The sequence below is a fragment of the Gouania willdenowi genome, chromosome 14 (assembly GCF_900634775.1).
Source record: "Gouania willdenowi chromosome 14, fGouWil2.1, whole genome shotgun sequence".
Classification (NCBI taxonomy): Eukaryota; Metazoa; Chordata; class Actinopteri; order Blenniiformes; family Gobiesocidae; genus Gouania; species Gouania willdenowi.
The window spans coordinates 11736698-11752457 of record NC_041057.1 but is presented as its reverse complement, the minus strand read 5'-3'; the positions used below and the strand labels follow the sequence as shown (position 1 = coordinate 11752457).

The window sequence follows — 15760 nt, the reverse complement described above, 5'->3', positions numbered from 1 at the left end:
AAATACAAAATGACAACAAAAACTCAGGACACATTCACACAAAAGAAAACTACACCTAAAGATATATTAAAAAAAAAAAAAAACACACACATATATATATATATATATATATATATATATATATATATATATATATATATGTATTTTTTTTATTTATTTTTTTACAAAACGACAACAGAAACTCACCTGCCAGTGGACAGTGGGAGTGGAAGTTTAAAGTCCTCTTAGTGAGTGTCTCCAACCACAGTCCAACCACTAGAGAACCGTGTTCCAGCATCATGACCGACTATGAGAGTTCCACAGCCTTCCTGGGGGAATGGGGACGGTTCCAGCAGACGGTGTTTTTCCTCCTCTGTCTGACCTCCGTGTCCAACGGCTTCGCGATCATCGCCGTCATCTTTCTGACCGCTACTCCGCAGCACCACTGCCTCGTCCCCGCGGACCTCAACCTCACCGCGGCGTGGACGAACCACAGCATCCCGCTGGAGGAGGACGACACCCGGGGAGGTGTGTTGGTGCCCAGCCAGTGCTTCAGGTACAAGCTGGAGGACATACGGAGCTTCTCAGAGAGAGGTTTGCTGCCCGGGGTGGACGTGAATCTGTCCAGTGTGGCCACAGAGGGCTGCTTGGATGGCTGGGTGTATGACCAGAGTGTCTCCCATTCCACCATCACCACTGAGGTTTGGGCACTTTGTCATTATTTAAGAGTATTTTTCCCCTTTTCTCACATTTGTAGCTCATGATCAAATTGCTTCATGGTCAGTGTATGTTTTGGTCATTAAATTTCCCTTTAGAAAAGGAAAAAAAAAAAAAAAAAAAAAATCATTTTTAGATTTAAAAAAGTAAAATTGAAATTCAAGGTATACATATTTTTCAGGGTGAAAAAGGGATAAACACACATTTAAAAATCGGTTGATTTTTTGTTTCTAAAACAAAAAAAACAAAACAAAAAAAATGGCCCATTTTTCATTGTGGTTGATAACCACGGTGAAGTTGGTTTCACGTTGGATGTTGGATATTCGCCTACAACACCAACAGCGGTGGCTTCACTTAAATATCCCACCCGCTATGAACTCATGTCATTCGAATTTAGGGACGGTCAATTAAATACTGTCTTTGTGAAAGGCGTTGGTTTAAAAAATAATAATAATTCAATCGATAATATAATGCAAAACACTTTAATAAATTGAAATATACTGAAACGTAATGTGCAGATATATTTCATAAAACATTTGAGCTTTTATTGTAATTGATGACAATTGTTTTTACACATTTTTCAATTCCTTTGGGGTCATGTGACCCAACGACCTCAAACCAATTTGTAAAAGTAGTCCTAGTCCCAGGCTATCAGGCACACCTTTTTATTTCACTGTTTTAAGGTTTTGAAATTTTTGAAAAATCATAATGTGGGAAAATCCAAGAATATCAATTATTTTTTTCAATAGCTTTGAGGTCATGTGACCCAACAACCATTTTATGATAGTACTCCTAGTCCCAGGCTGTCACATAAACCTTTTTGTTTTTTTGATGTGAGGTTTTGAAATTTTTGAAAAATCATGATGGCCGAATGACGGCAGAAGATTACGATATCGTCCTATGCTATATCTCTTAAATAAATATATCACTAATGATTAAAAACTCAATATATCACTCAGCCTTGCATCTCACTCTCACTTTAAAACAGTGAACCCTTCCCCACCCCTTCCATTTCCTACATTACCCCGATACTTTCCTCCCTGCACTGGCTCCCTGTCAATTTCCGGATTGAATATAAAATACTGGTTCTAACATTCCGGGCTTTGCATGGCCAGGCTCCTCTATACATTTCAGACATGTTGTGTCCCTACACTTCAGGACGCAGCCTTCGATCCTCAGGTCAGGGTCTACTAAGGTTCCCAAAAACTAAATTTAAAACCAGAGGAGACCTGGCGTTCCAGGCTGCAGCCCCCAGACTCTGGAATGGTCTGCCCCAGTCTCTCCGGGAGATGAACTGCGTGGACACTTTTAAAAAACATTTGAAGACTTCGCTTTTCAAAAAAGCTTTTAGTTAACAAGATTTTATTTTTAATTTTTACTGCCCTTTTATGATGCTACACATGTGATGTAAATGTATGTTTATTGTTTCTGTGTACAGCACTTTGTGATTTTATCTGCGAAAAGCGCTTTATAAATAAATACTTACTTACTTACTTACTTACTACCCTGACTCCCTCTTCCCTATTTTCTTCCCCCTCATTTATGTAACACTGCCCATTTTCTTACCCTGGCCCCCTGTTCTCTTCCCCCTCACCTAGGTGTTACACTGCCCTCTCTTTTTCTATCCTCCCTATAATAAAGTGTTTCTTACCCTGCCTTGGGGAGGGCTGGTGATGGTCATAATTATGCAGTAAAATAAAAGCAAATAAAATAAAAGGGTCAGTTGTTCTTTGCTCGAGTAATATCACAAGATCAAACCTTTTCTAACAGTCCTCCACACTACAAAATAAGTTTTCAAAGTATGTATGATCCAATATAATAGTATTGGATTGACATCGGTATTCACCATTATTATGCAAGGATGTAATATCGGTATCGTATCGGATGCATCATTAATCCTAATAGCTTGGCATTTTTAACAACAAGCAAGTTAGACTCTAATCTGCACAACATGCTTTGGGAGAACATTAAAACTATACACACACTAAACCAGCAGGTCTTGAACTCTCATCTCTTCAACTCTGTGTGTTAACCATCAAGTGGTTTAATGGTTACACTTCATGCCCTGCGATAATTGGTCCAAGTCTGAGGTGGTCCTGAGTGAGCGAGTCTGGCTCTGTTAAGCAGGATGTAACCTGCCAGGGGCAGACAACAGACAACCCTGTATACCACAACATTGGCATGTATAGATTGAGAAAATGTGATACTAAGTAATAAGCATGATGATGTTTTATTATTGTGTTTCTTTGCAGTGGAACCTCGTGTGTGATGAAAGCTGGAAAACACCATTAACGTCTTCCATCTTCTTCCTTGGGGTTTTCACTGGTTCCTTCTTCTCTGGACAGCTCTCTGACAGGTCCCAGACAGAGCCGTACCTTACATCACATGTCTCAAACTCAAAGCCTGGGGGCCAAATTCTGAACCTTTAGAGCAGACATAGGCAACTGGCAGCCCTGGGGCCACATGTGGACCTCAATCTAATTTTGTGCGGCCCCCAAAACAAATCCCCCAAAAATTGCATTACAGGAAGTTGGAAGGAATATAAAGCCCAACATAATACACAAAATAACTCCTAATACACATACATAGATAGCAAAATGCACAAAGTACACAGAAACATACAAAAAACACCAAAAATATACAAAATGACAAAGACAGACACAACAACCACTTCAACAAACAAAATGACTATGAAAACACAAAAAACAACCATACATTACAGAACAGCTCCAGACACACAACCTGCCGACAAAATTACACAAAATGACAGGAAAATACAGAAAGCAACAAAAGTACAGACCGCGACCCCAAAAACGCACAAATTGACAGAAATGCAGAATATTATAGGAAAATACACAAAATTGCAACAAAAACACAAAATGACTAAAATTTGACAAAACCACAGACTACGACTAAAAAAAGACAAACCCCCGCTGTGATAGTTTTGCCCATCCCTGCTTTAGAGCATCCAAATCGGCCCACTGGAAAAAAGAAAAAAGACAACAAAACATCAATGTGTGCCAATTACCAAATCATTCAAATGTAGATACTGTATCTCAGTCCCTTTTAATCACAAGTGTCAAAAGATGCCCCAGTCTTCTAAAACCTTGCAATTTCTTTTAAAGAATCACACAAAATTACACAAATATTAGTTGTGAAATGCAGTACTGATCTGTCATTTAATACTTGGATATTGTAAGTGCTTTACATATTGTAAATATCAGAAATGCAAACTGGAGCATGAAAATGTTGAAACTTCTTTTTCCCACCTAAAATCTGTGGCCCACAGATCAAACTGCTCCATATTTGGCCCCTGAGAGAAAATAATTTTGACAATCTTGCCTTCTAATGGAGTCAAACTTATTTTTACCAAGGATAGTTAGCCTTAGGGCCTTCTAATGGACTGTGTATTATAGGTTTGTATTGTACAGTTTTGCACAAAAACCTAAAAAAAATAATTGATTTCAGGCCCATTTAATGACATTATGCTAGTTGGAAATTAGTACACGCAGAAAAAAAACAACTGAATTTTCCTCACATTAACAAAGTGGTGATTTATTTTTGAGAATCTGTGCCAAAAACTTTTGATTTCTTCTTTCAGGTATGGGAGGAAAATCGTTTTGTTTGCTTGCCTTGGAATCCAGGCTGTCTTCACACTGATCCAACTCTTCTCTTCATCATGGACCATGTTCTGTATTATTCACTTTGTTGTTGGGATAGGACAAGTCTCCAATTTTGTGGCAGCCTTTGTCTTAGGTACTTCTGCTGAACTCCATTTCCAGACGTTATTGGTCCTTAGTTGTCAGCTGTAGTGATTTTGCCTAGAGGTCGACCGATATGGGATTTTCAAAAGCTGATGCAGATACTAATTTTTTTTTTTTTTTAAATTCTTAACTAAAGCCGATTTTGGAAGCCGATATTTGAGGCCGATATACTTCTTTTTTTTTTTAAAGCACACTGATTATGAAAGAGAATTGAAACACTCATATGATATAAAGGTGTATATTAGAAATTATATTAAATACACCAATAGAACTCTTACTATTTATTGAACTTTAAATATACCCGTACACAACCAAGTAAAACAAAAAGTACAGGACGGACAAGTAGCAGTGCAGCACGACAACAATATACAATGTGCAATGCGCAAGTAGTCGGTTTAAACTATTTCAAGCTTCTTTCTGAACTTAAAGTATCTAGTAATTAAGTTTGCAAAATATTTTCAAATTTACCACCAAACAGTGACCTTAAAAGTGGTTTCAGTGCAGATTGCTGGTTCAAGCATCTTGACTTCAAGTATTAAAGACAAACAGATCACCACAGAATAAAGCACACTACTGTAAAGTACTACTGTAAACTAAAGAAAGTGAAAAAATCTTGAAAAAGTCTATATATCGGCCCGATATATTGGTCAACCTCTAATTTTGTCCTTTTTTACCTTTCTGTGACCAAAGGAACTGAAATATTAAGTCCTCGTGTGCGGACGGTCTTCTCCACCTTGGGAATGTCTGTCTTCTTTGGTTTCGGCTACATGATGCTGCCAGTGGCTGCTTACTTCATTAGAGATTGGAGGATGCTTCTTGTAGGCCTCGCCCTGCCATGCCTTCTACTTATGCCTTTGTGGTGGTGGGTAGGTGGGTGTTTGTGGGTGTGTTTATATATTCAATCACTATAAGAGTTCTTTTTATCACAGTGCCCATCGGATGTATGTATTTATATAGTGGGAGCTTAAGTAGAGTTGTCCATTATGGCCAAATGAGTATGTGTTATAAAGGGGTTTAGTTGCGGGTGCAAAGTAAAATAGCGTTTTTGATTTCCCTTGTTTAATTTTTACACATTTTTATATATTTTTTTGTTTGGTGTATTTCTCTGTAATGTATGCTTTTTGGAATCATTACGTGTATTTTTTTTTTTTTTGTGTAGTTTTGTGCATTTATGTTGTCATTTTGTGTATTTTTTGTATAAATATTTAGTTTTGTGTATTTCGAGTCAATTTCGTATTTTTGTTGTCGTTTGGTGAATTTTTTTGGCATGTATGTTTTTTGGAGTCATTTTGTGTGTTTTTGGAGCCTTTTTGTGTATTTTTATGCATTTTTGTTGTCATTTTGTGTACTTTTTGTATAAATGTTGTTTAGTTTTCTGTTTAATTTTGCTCATTTAATATATTCTTATTATAAATACATTTGTGTGTGGAGAGGGCGTGGTTTGAGACGTGTGTGTGTGTGTGTGTGTGTGTGTGAGAGAGACACTCTCTCCATCTCCTCCGTGGGTTCTCTCTCACACACGCACACGCATCAGCCACGCGCATGCACATACTGTAGATAATAATGTAGTGAAAAAAAAAAATGGACCCACGGGAACTATTTGAAACTTCCGAGAACTCTTCCATTGTCGCAACTCTCCCTCTAAACTGCTTTGTGTGCATTCAGCATCTACATCCAAGGTGTGCATTTGGTTATATAGCACGTGGTGAAAATATCAGCACTTATAATGCCGTATCTGCAACGAATTTTGCATTTTTCGCCACTGAGTTCGTTGATCATTCAGGCTTTGATCATCCCAGGTTTGTTTTTTGTCCAGGTTCATCCCAGAGTCCCCTCGATGGCTTCTCTCCCAGGGACGAGTGGAAGAGGCCGTTGCAATAGTCAAAGCTGCAGCTAAGATGAACAACATTGAGCCTCCTCAAGTGATCTTCAGTCCTCTGCTGGTGAGGCTTTGTGGACTTTGGTGTCCAGTTTATTATTACAACCAGTAGATTTGTAGAAAAAAATTGGCAATATCACATGTGCTTAGTGATGTTTAGATTGAAAGAATAAACTGGAACTTATGCAGTAAAAGTGAGACAGGTAAAGCTTGGCAAGGGTACAGTTACCTATTGAGAAAAACTCGATATTCCTCTTCACCTATTCATGGATTGAGGGTGCATTGTGACACGCATCAGCCGCGCACTCCTGTACGTGACGTTTGCACACCTTTAGTGAATCTGCTCCAGAGTGTGCTAAAACCTCTGCCAAGCGGCAAATTCCGTCTCGGCCAAATGCACAAAAACTTCTACATATAAAGACTGTTGCTGCCTGCTTGTGTGCATTTATTCAATGTAAATTGTCAAACTTTGATCCAGATCATGGTACCATGATCATTCACACTTTAAAGCCTTGTAAGATCCCCATCCATCATGATACAGTTGGTCCAAATGTATAGGCACCCCAATTTTTTTGAAAGATCTCAATGAAATGCGCAATCCGGATTTGGTCCAGATTAAACTTAGTGGGGTAAATGAAGAACTGATGTTAGAGAGACAGTTTTTTCTTAATTTTTGAATCAGTATATTGATCAGGATCCCGTCCAAAATTTCATGGAATCTTCCATGGTATAAGGTCTGTGTCTAGTTAAAATCCGTTAATAGGTATGTGGCCAGCACCAGAAAAAAATAAAAAAAATCGAATACCCCTCCCCAGGGTAGAATAAAACAACTATTTTTTTTTCAAATTTGATATATACGAAGTGAGAAAATGGTTCTTTTGGTCTCCGGAATTATTGGCTGGGGTATTTTTGATATACCCTGGTGACGTTTCGTGATTTATCAAAAAGACATCATTATCAAACATATTTGTTTCAAAACATTTTTATATGTCATATTTGAGATCAAAATATCGACAATGATGAGACACATCTTCAATAAAACTATTTGAGTTGCTTCAAGAGAAACAAACAAATAAATAAACGCTGGTGAAAATATTACCTCCTTGGTAGAAGTAATTATAATGCAACAAGAGCTTAGTTGAATTTTAGTGAAATTGTGTGGACATGCCAATCTTTCACACAGCTGTGTGAACCATATCCCTGGGGACAGCATCTCCCATGTGTGACCTGTACTCTGTGCAGACACTTGTTGTCATGTACTTTGTACTGTACTATCGAGGCAATGGATACTCAGCATGGTGCAGGAGGGGCTTGTTGTTACTGAACACAGCTGGTGCAAGAGGACACATTAGCATTTAACATTTTAGCCTTGGTTAGTTTCTCCATCTGTCCTTACATTACACTGTGCAATATTGTTTCTACAGTAGTTTGTTAATGTTTACATTGAAGTTTGTCAAGTTTGCCATTAAATCATCGTGCATGACTTTCCTGCTTTAATGAATAACTATGTAACAACTTTAACAATCGTTAACTGAATGCTTACGTGCTTTAAACGTATGTTCATATTTTAGGACATATTGTGTAAAGCCGCTCATGTGTTAACTCAGCAAGTATCCATTGATAGATAATCCCTTTGTCAAAGGACATTATTTCCCGTCAGATGAGTCTTCTTGCTAAGTGTTTATTTTTCCACGTGCTCCGTCGCCCCGCAGAAAGAACTTCAGGTTCAGAAGAAGACCCCCCACAACTTCTGCGACCTGCTCCGTACTCGAAACATCCGCTGGATCTCCATCACGCTGTGGCTGGTCTGGTTGGTCCCTGCTGTTACAGTTGACCCTATCATTCAGTACAGTGACCCTGCAGATACTCATGTATGCCGGGGAACACACGTTTGCTATTTCCTCTAACAACAAATAATTACCTGTCTGGTGCTGTGAAGTCCACAACTGAGATCAAGCCCAGGTTTTATGTAACTGCACAGTATGTCATTGTTCCTCCTGAGTGGGCCTCTAAGGCAAAAACAAATGCAATTTATTGACTTGTAATTCTACATTATAGCAGCATCCGTGTACTCTTCGTTCTTTGGTTATTCTGTTTTAAAACCAAATCAAAATAACAAGTAAACTTAACTTAAAACAAAAACAGAAATACAGAAATATAAAAAACTGAGATTAAAACTTGAAGCTCTTGTCCATAGTTTTCCTGTAAACATCCAAATATCACAAACAGAAGTTTAATTTTAACAGACAAACGCTGCTTGTCTGGTTTTTGACTTTTATGTGTTTCTGTCAGTAAAACAAAATAATCACACTCTTTATCTTTGATTTGGTTGTAAAACAGAATAACCAAACAGCTAAGGGTACGCATATTTAGCACACACATTTTTCTTTGAGAGATACATTTATTCAGAAAACAATATTTGCTTTCTTTGATTTTGATGCTCAAGAAAAACATTTTCTTTTTTTTTAACTTTCCCCACAGGAATACAGTTGCCATTGCCTACTTTGCTCTTTCACTCAACGCAATAAACCTCCATGGAAACGCATACTTGAACTGTTTCCTTTCGGGTTTGGTGGAGATACCGGCCTATGTGTTATCATGGGTTATGTTTCACTGGTGGTCAAGGCGTCTCAGTCTCTTTTCAACTTTCATCGTGGGAGGATTGTTTTTGCTGATTGTACAGATTTTACCCACAAGTAAGATTCTTCAGTATTCTACCATTTGTTAAAACCTTTTACTCTCAGAATTACCATTTTCTGTCTGCCATGACAAAGATCTGAAATCTAAGATTGGATTTATTGTAATTACATTGTAAAAATACAACAATTTCGTAAGGTTCTCTAAACCCTAATCCTAACTCAGTTTGGATCAAAACTGCAGGGGTTCAGGGACATGAAAGCACAGACAATGAACCAATGAACTTAGCGCTTCAGTAGTTGGGAAGGTAATTGGCTGATGAAAAACACCTGAAGTAAGAGAGGGGGTAATCTTTCTCTCACACAATCCGACTGCCAAAACATGGAGTGAATACACAGACGGGAACCCATGACCAGCAAAGACAAAACTAAGAATTAACAGAACACAAAACCAACCATAAAGAGGACTGACTAAAATGAATAACATCTTAAAAATGAGACCCACAGGGACTTGAACAGGGGACTAAACCCCCAGATGACAAATTAATACAAATCTGATCTCAACTGAAACGAAACGAACAAAAAGCAACAGCAAACCCCAGATCATGACACTGAGCAAGTGAGTCCATTGGTCACATGATCTCTCAGAAGGCGATATAAGAGGTGCTGTGGAGTTAGCGAATGATTCAGACTTGCTCGAACAGTGTTTCTCAAATGGGAGTAGGCGATGGCACTTCTTGAGAAAGACAGAGAGAGAGAGACAGTGGAAAATTAACAAATGAAAGCATTCAAATGTAGGGTTTTATAATTTGTAATAAAAAACAAACAACAACAAAATACTCAAAATGACACCAAAACACACGCACTAATGCTGTGTTCACACTGGACGTGGCACAATTTTTTGTGACGCGTGTAAGCTTCCGCAGGATCGAAAAATGTTTTCCCCATATTCACTTTATATGCACCTCTGAAGCGACTATAAAAGCGCAGCCAACCAGACTCTTTCTTTTCACCATCAACTATGGAGGACATCAGTAAAATTGTTGTTTTTTACCTTCTGTGGAAGCTGAAGTGCCGTCAAAACGCTTGACCTGGATTCACCAGTTTCATTGTTTTCTTCATGAGCTGTGCAAGTTCTTCCTGGTCCGATCCCGGCAAAAAAAAACTGGTTGTGTCGTAGAGCTCCGGATGGTCCCACACCGCTACGATTAGCTTCTCCTTCATGGTCGAATGGGTGAAAGGACTGGTGTCCGTGTTGACGGCCTGACGTAATTTCAACAAGGACTCTGATTGGCTTTAGTGCCTGCGCGTCACACGAAATATTTGCTGGAGTTTATTATTTTCAACTCAGGCGAATGATGAATGTCACGGAAAATCGGGAGCACATATGCCGCGGCCAACGCTTTTGCTGCACGGATCAAATCGCGCCTTCCAACAGGAGAAGAATTTGCTTCTTATCGCGTCTATCCCACTGACTTGGTATGTAATCTGGTCGTGCAAACATTTTGTGATGCGTCTGGTGTGAACGCAGCACAAGACAAAAAAATACACAAGATCACGACAACATACACAAAAATAACAGAGAAACATACAAAATGCACAAGAACACAACTGAAAGATACAGAAATACACATAATGACTACATAAAACATACATTACAGAAAAATACACCAAACGAAAAAAATATAAAAATGAGAGAAAAAAAACCAACAAACACATTTATCATGCGCTACAAAGTACTGAGTGTGTACACCTCTTTGTACATCCAGCCTTCAAAAACATTCTCATTTGGCCATAATTGACAACTCTACTTAAGCCCCCACGATATGAATACAGTTTTTATCCTTTCTACCTGCTCAGGAAATGCACAGCGATTGTGAATACATCTGTCTGCCTACCTCGCTAATGCATACATTTATGACACTATACAGTATATTTAGTCTGTAGGTTGAATTACACATTTAGTTCAATCTTACATTGTGGTTTAAACATTGTGTCTTTGTTCCCCGTAGACTTGGTGTCTTTGGCCATAACACTTGAGATGACAGGGAAGTCTTCACTATCGATAGCGTACGGCATTGTGTACGCCTACTCAGCCGAGGTTTACCCGACTGTACTGAGGAACACAGCCATCGGTGCTTGTTCCATGGCAGCCAGACTGGGCAGTGTCACAGCCCCATTCTTCATCTACTTAAGTACGTTTTCTTTCTCTTCCCCTGAAATATATTTTGTACTTTAACTAGAACTTACTACTTAGTATTTGAGAAATGTTCACTTCACTACTTATACTAGCATGAAACAGCATTATTCTGCCTGCGTTGGAAGACTCTGTTTTCTAAGCTTTTGTGTGAACTAAGGCTCCTCAAATGTGCAACAAGGAAGTATATTATCCAACAAATACATCACATTACTGTCTGGTTGTTCCACCTACTGTTCCTATAGGCTTGTAAAAGTATGTAGCTTTATTTGCCCATGACGGCTTTGCGAGCATGTATGCAATTCTTTAGAAAATTGAAGAGCTTTACACAGCACACTAGTGTCCTAGATCTTACATGGTTTAACCCCCCAAGTTGTACCCCTCGGATTATTAAAATCCTGGCTCAAGTATTAGTTAATTTGATATTATTTTTCATTTTATAGGTATTTGCCTGTGTATCAATATTGGAGGCTTCTGATAGAGTATTATCAGTTCACACATCATCGTCACAAACAGACATTTGCGACAGCTTAGAATGAATTGATTAATAGCTAACTGTGTGACTCAGTTATTATTTTCAGTTTGTATCAGAATCAGAAATACTTAATTTTTTCTAGGGGGAAAGTACTTGTGTTACAGAGGCTCAAGAAATATAACAAATAAAAAGAACAAAGAAAGAAAGAGAAAGAAATTTGTACATAATTAAGTAAAAGACTGTTCATTAAATAAGGATTAAATACAAGTGCACACATTACAGTAGAAAAAAATGAAACAAGATAAATAATTATACAAATGTACAAATATAATACAGATATATACATCAATCAAAGCTGTCAGGTTACAGTGATGAATTGTACAGTTTGAGTATGCTCAGGGTTGTGTGTCATTTTCCTTCTTTTTTTTAAACTATCATTAATTTATCCAGAAAATCTGTGGTTAGGTAAAATGGCATATAAACCTGAATAAGTTGGTGTATAAGTTCACATATTTATATCAATTTTCAATCAACGTGTACCACAGCACAGTGGTGAAAAATCACTAATGTAAAGCATTTAAGAAAAAAAATCTAATGATAATAGTAATGATAATAATGTACTCAAGGCCGCTTTACATAAGACAAACATAAATAAAGAAAAGAAAAAATTAAAATAAAGGTTCAGGAAATTTAGGACTTTTGTCTATAATAAACGATCAGAACTGTTAGAAGATTGAAGTTTATCTAATTCTCATCTTTTTTTAGTGTTTCATAGACATAATGGGCAAAACCATCTTAAGCGTAGATCCAAGTCTTCTAATAAATGGAAATTAGCATGAACAAGCTTTCTTTTCCAAAGCTGGTTGGTGTTTATTAAAGTGTTTTATGGCGCCATTGTAGACAAGGTTGTTTGTCACTCCCTCTCCTTCTCTCTCTCATGTGTGTCTCAGGAAGCTATTCTGTTAAACTGCCTTACATCCTGATGGGAAGCCTGACCATTGGATCAGGGTTGCTGAGTCTCCTGCTACCCGAGACCTTTGGAATGCCTCTGCCTGACACCATCACTCACATGCAGCCCTTCCCAGGGTAAACCCCTCCCTTCCCCTATTGAAGGATTTCCTCCAACCTACTAGCATAACTAGGGACTAGGATTGTCAACCAGTAACTTTTACTCGCGGATCATATTAAAAGTGTGACTTGTGTTATTTTATTATGATTATACATAGCTGCGCATGTTTTCATCATCCAGTTCCTCATTTTCTTAAAGGGGCGTTTACTCCAGTCTTGTAACTTTGTTTAACAATAGACCGTTTGTCAGGAACAAAACCTTACTGACAGTTTTTCAGTGCAGATGCAGTAAAGTTATTTTTTTCTGGTTTAATAATTAATTTACATGTGTTAACTTGAATCTAAAATATCCAACAAAGTGTTTCCCTTCTACACAAATGAGTTTGATCAAATATTCACAAGTGCCATTTGAATAGGTCTGGTATCAACTCCCACCATGATAATAGGGGTATTTCATCAAACCCAGCTCAGGGTTAACACCAGGTTTAACCTGATAGTCCGGCTTTGTTAAGCTGGGTTCTAATTGGAACGGCCGTGTCATCAACGAGAAAACACCTTAGTTAGTTACCATAGTTACACAGTCCCGACCAGGTTTAAAGAGTATCTAAACCCCTGCTCTCTGCTGACCTGCCACTAGGAGGGAAATTCAAAAAATGCCTTGATTATGGGCTTTACTGCTGTAGCAGTAAGACACGCCCACTCTGTCAGCCCATACCGCTGTTCACAGAGACAGACAGTAATACACACAATGATGTGTCTGTACACACACACACATAGTGAGTTCATTAGCTGAAATATGTCACTACTACCACAGACATTACTCAGGGGCAAACAACCCTGCTCTCGCGCACATAGCGATAAGACGTACACACATGTCCGCGCACACGCAAGACTGATGAGAATACGCTCATAGCATGATGTGTCTGTAAATACACACATAGCTTGGTGAACCCTCTGATTAGTGCAGAATCTGCTCTTTATAAAAGCACAGAGTTAAAAACATCTCGGAACACGGAACACAGTGGACTTTATCATTACCTGTCAATCAATGCTCACTGAGGGCTGTGATTGGCGGAAACCCTCTCCCTCCTTTCTGGTCTTATAGGAGAGGAGGGGCCAACGGTAAAAGTGATGACGTAGGGGATTCCGGAAGAGTTCCTTCCAGCCAATAGAAATATTCAGTTGCGTTCAACCCTTAGTGGCCAGTATGATGGACATTTAACAGCTAAATACACAAAATTAAACTTACTTAATACCCAAATACATATGTATTCAGCAGAAAAAAGTGGGTTTGGGGTTTAGTTACTATTTAAGCAGCAGGTTTAGCTCAAGCTGCAGACGCACTTGAAAGAAGTTATTTAGCGTTGCTTCTAAACACTCAACAAATATCTACGAAAGAAAAAAGAAGTCAAGACTTCTGATACTTTTTTTTTTTAATACCACTTTAACACAGTATTTTAAAAGGAAATTAAACAGAATATAATGGTAAATATTTGAATATGATTTTAAATCAATACAAATGATGATAGAATTATTGCCTTATTATGTATTTAATGTGTCCTGTACTTTTTAATTAGATGATCACAGTCTCCATGTGTTTAAACCATCAGTAATAATATGTTTATATAAGGATACGTGTGTATCCATCGCTTTCGTTTCTGAATATGCAGAGAAGGAGAGGCTGTTCAGGGACAGTCACAGGACGGAGCACTAAGGCTCCCCAATGACAAAAATACACTATCACTTTTTTGGGATGTGCGCACAGCTCACCTGCACCTGGAGCGTCTGCAGTGTTGGACGTGACATCCAACAGCATCACACAGCACCGCTGCTCCCTCCGTTCATTTGAATTTAATGTTTAGTGCTGAGTTGAATAAATTATTCATCAAACACTCAGAAGTCTCATAAATGACATAGTATTTAATTGTGAGTTCCAGCATTGTCTTTTATTAAACACTGACAAAATCTTATCGAACTCACATGATCAGTGTGTAATCACATGCTTCAGTTGTTTACTATGATGAATTGATTAAAAACCACCATCTTTAACCCTTTACAGCATTTAAAATGTTGAAACCACAATAACTTCTTAAACATATCCGTCCTTTATTCTCACTGCTCAGTAACAGATGACGTCACGTCCTGTTGGTCTCAGCATTGGTTTCTATTGGCTGCTTATTCATCGTAAAAGCTGCAGCGCATGCGCCATCACGTCTCCGATCATTAAATCTGTGATCGATCTCGTGGGTCTGTTGAATGTTTTCTTTTGCACTTTTTGATCATGTTAAGTACATTGAGTTGCCTTGTGTATGAAATGTGCTATACAAATACATTTCCCTTGCCTTGCCGAGCTGATTGGCTCAGCTGCTTCAAGCTGAGAAGAGTTTGATGAAATGTGAAAAGCCAGCATGGTGACGACAGCTTGAGTTAACCAGGTTTAAACCGTAGGCCTGGCTCTCTTAAGAACACCTAGATGAAACACCCCCAATATGTCCATTAACAATAAGTGATATTTATCTTTAATATTTTATTTTGACGTTGTATTATTCTTCTGAGAATTTAAAAAAACAAAAAAAAAAAAAAAAAAACTAAAATAATGTCTGTGTGCTTTATCATGTTCATTGATCTCCTAATTTCCCATTCTATCTTGTATCTTGTCCTCAAAGTTTAGACAGATGTAAAAGTTTGAAACGAGTCAATCGATAGCGTTTACTCTGCATGTGTTTCTCTCCACTAGATGTTGTGTGAAGACGCCGTACACACTCACGGACACTGAAGAAAAGTCAACGGCTCCTGAAGAAACAAACCTCAAACCAAAGTGACTCTCAAAATTTAAATGAAGCTACAGACAGTCTTCTGCAGATTTCTGCTCAAAACACTTCTTCAGTTTTAATGTAATTTTTTTTTTTAGGTTTCCTCCATTTGCCGCTTAAAAAACAGCCATTAAAATATCAAATGTCTGATTAGATTCAGATGGGTCGTGTGGATTATTGTCTGCATTAGAAAATTGATTGTGTGGTTGACCACAGTGACTATGGTCTTGTT

The 15760-nt window shown here is 38.1% G+C and overlaps 1 protein-coding gene across 2 annotated transcripts; it reads left to right on the top strand.

Annotated features, from left to right (window-relative positions):
- The first annotated feature begins 241 nt into the window (after positions 1 to 241).
- On the top strand, positions 242 to 15670 carry LOC114475347 (solute carrier family 22 member 5-like). 2 transcript variants are annotated; one of them, XM_028466052.1, is made up of 10 exons: positions 242 to 680; positions 2949 to 3052; positions 4298 to 4452; positions 5151 to 5322; positions 6277 to 6403; positions 8052 to 8149; positions 8821 to 9035; positions 10988 to 11170; positions 12598 to 12733; positions 15453 to 15670. In XM_028466052.1, exons 1-10 carry the CDS (start codon positions 279 to 281, stop codon positions 15535 to 15537), a joined length of 1677 nt encoding a protein of 558 aa, XP_028321853.1. In that variant the 5' UTR covers positions 242 to 278; the 3' UTR covers positions 15538 to 15670. The 2 variants fall into 2 exon arrangements, with proteins under 2 accessions (XP_028321853.1, XP_028321854.1); XM_028466053.1 differs by lacking the exons at positions 12598 to 12733; positions 15453 to 15670 and having other exon boundaries at positions 8052 to 8210; positions 10988 to 11160.
- The last annotated feature ends 90 nt before the right edge of the window (positions 15671 to 15760 follow it).

Coding starts and splice junctions, on each gene's coding strand:
- LOC114475347 (XM_028466052.1), top strand. CDS start 279: ATGACCGACTATGAGAGTTCCACAGCCTTCCTGGGGGAATGGGGACGG. Junction 5,323..6,276: donor CTACTTATGCCTTTGTGGTG/GTGGGTAGGTGG, acceptor TTTTTTGTCCAG/GTTCATCCCAGAGTCCCCTC. Junction 8,150..8,820: donor ATCACGCTGTGGCTGGTCTG/GTTGGTCCCTGC, acceptor CTTTCCCCACAG/GAATACAGTTGCCATTGCCT.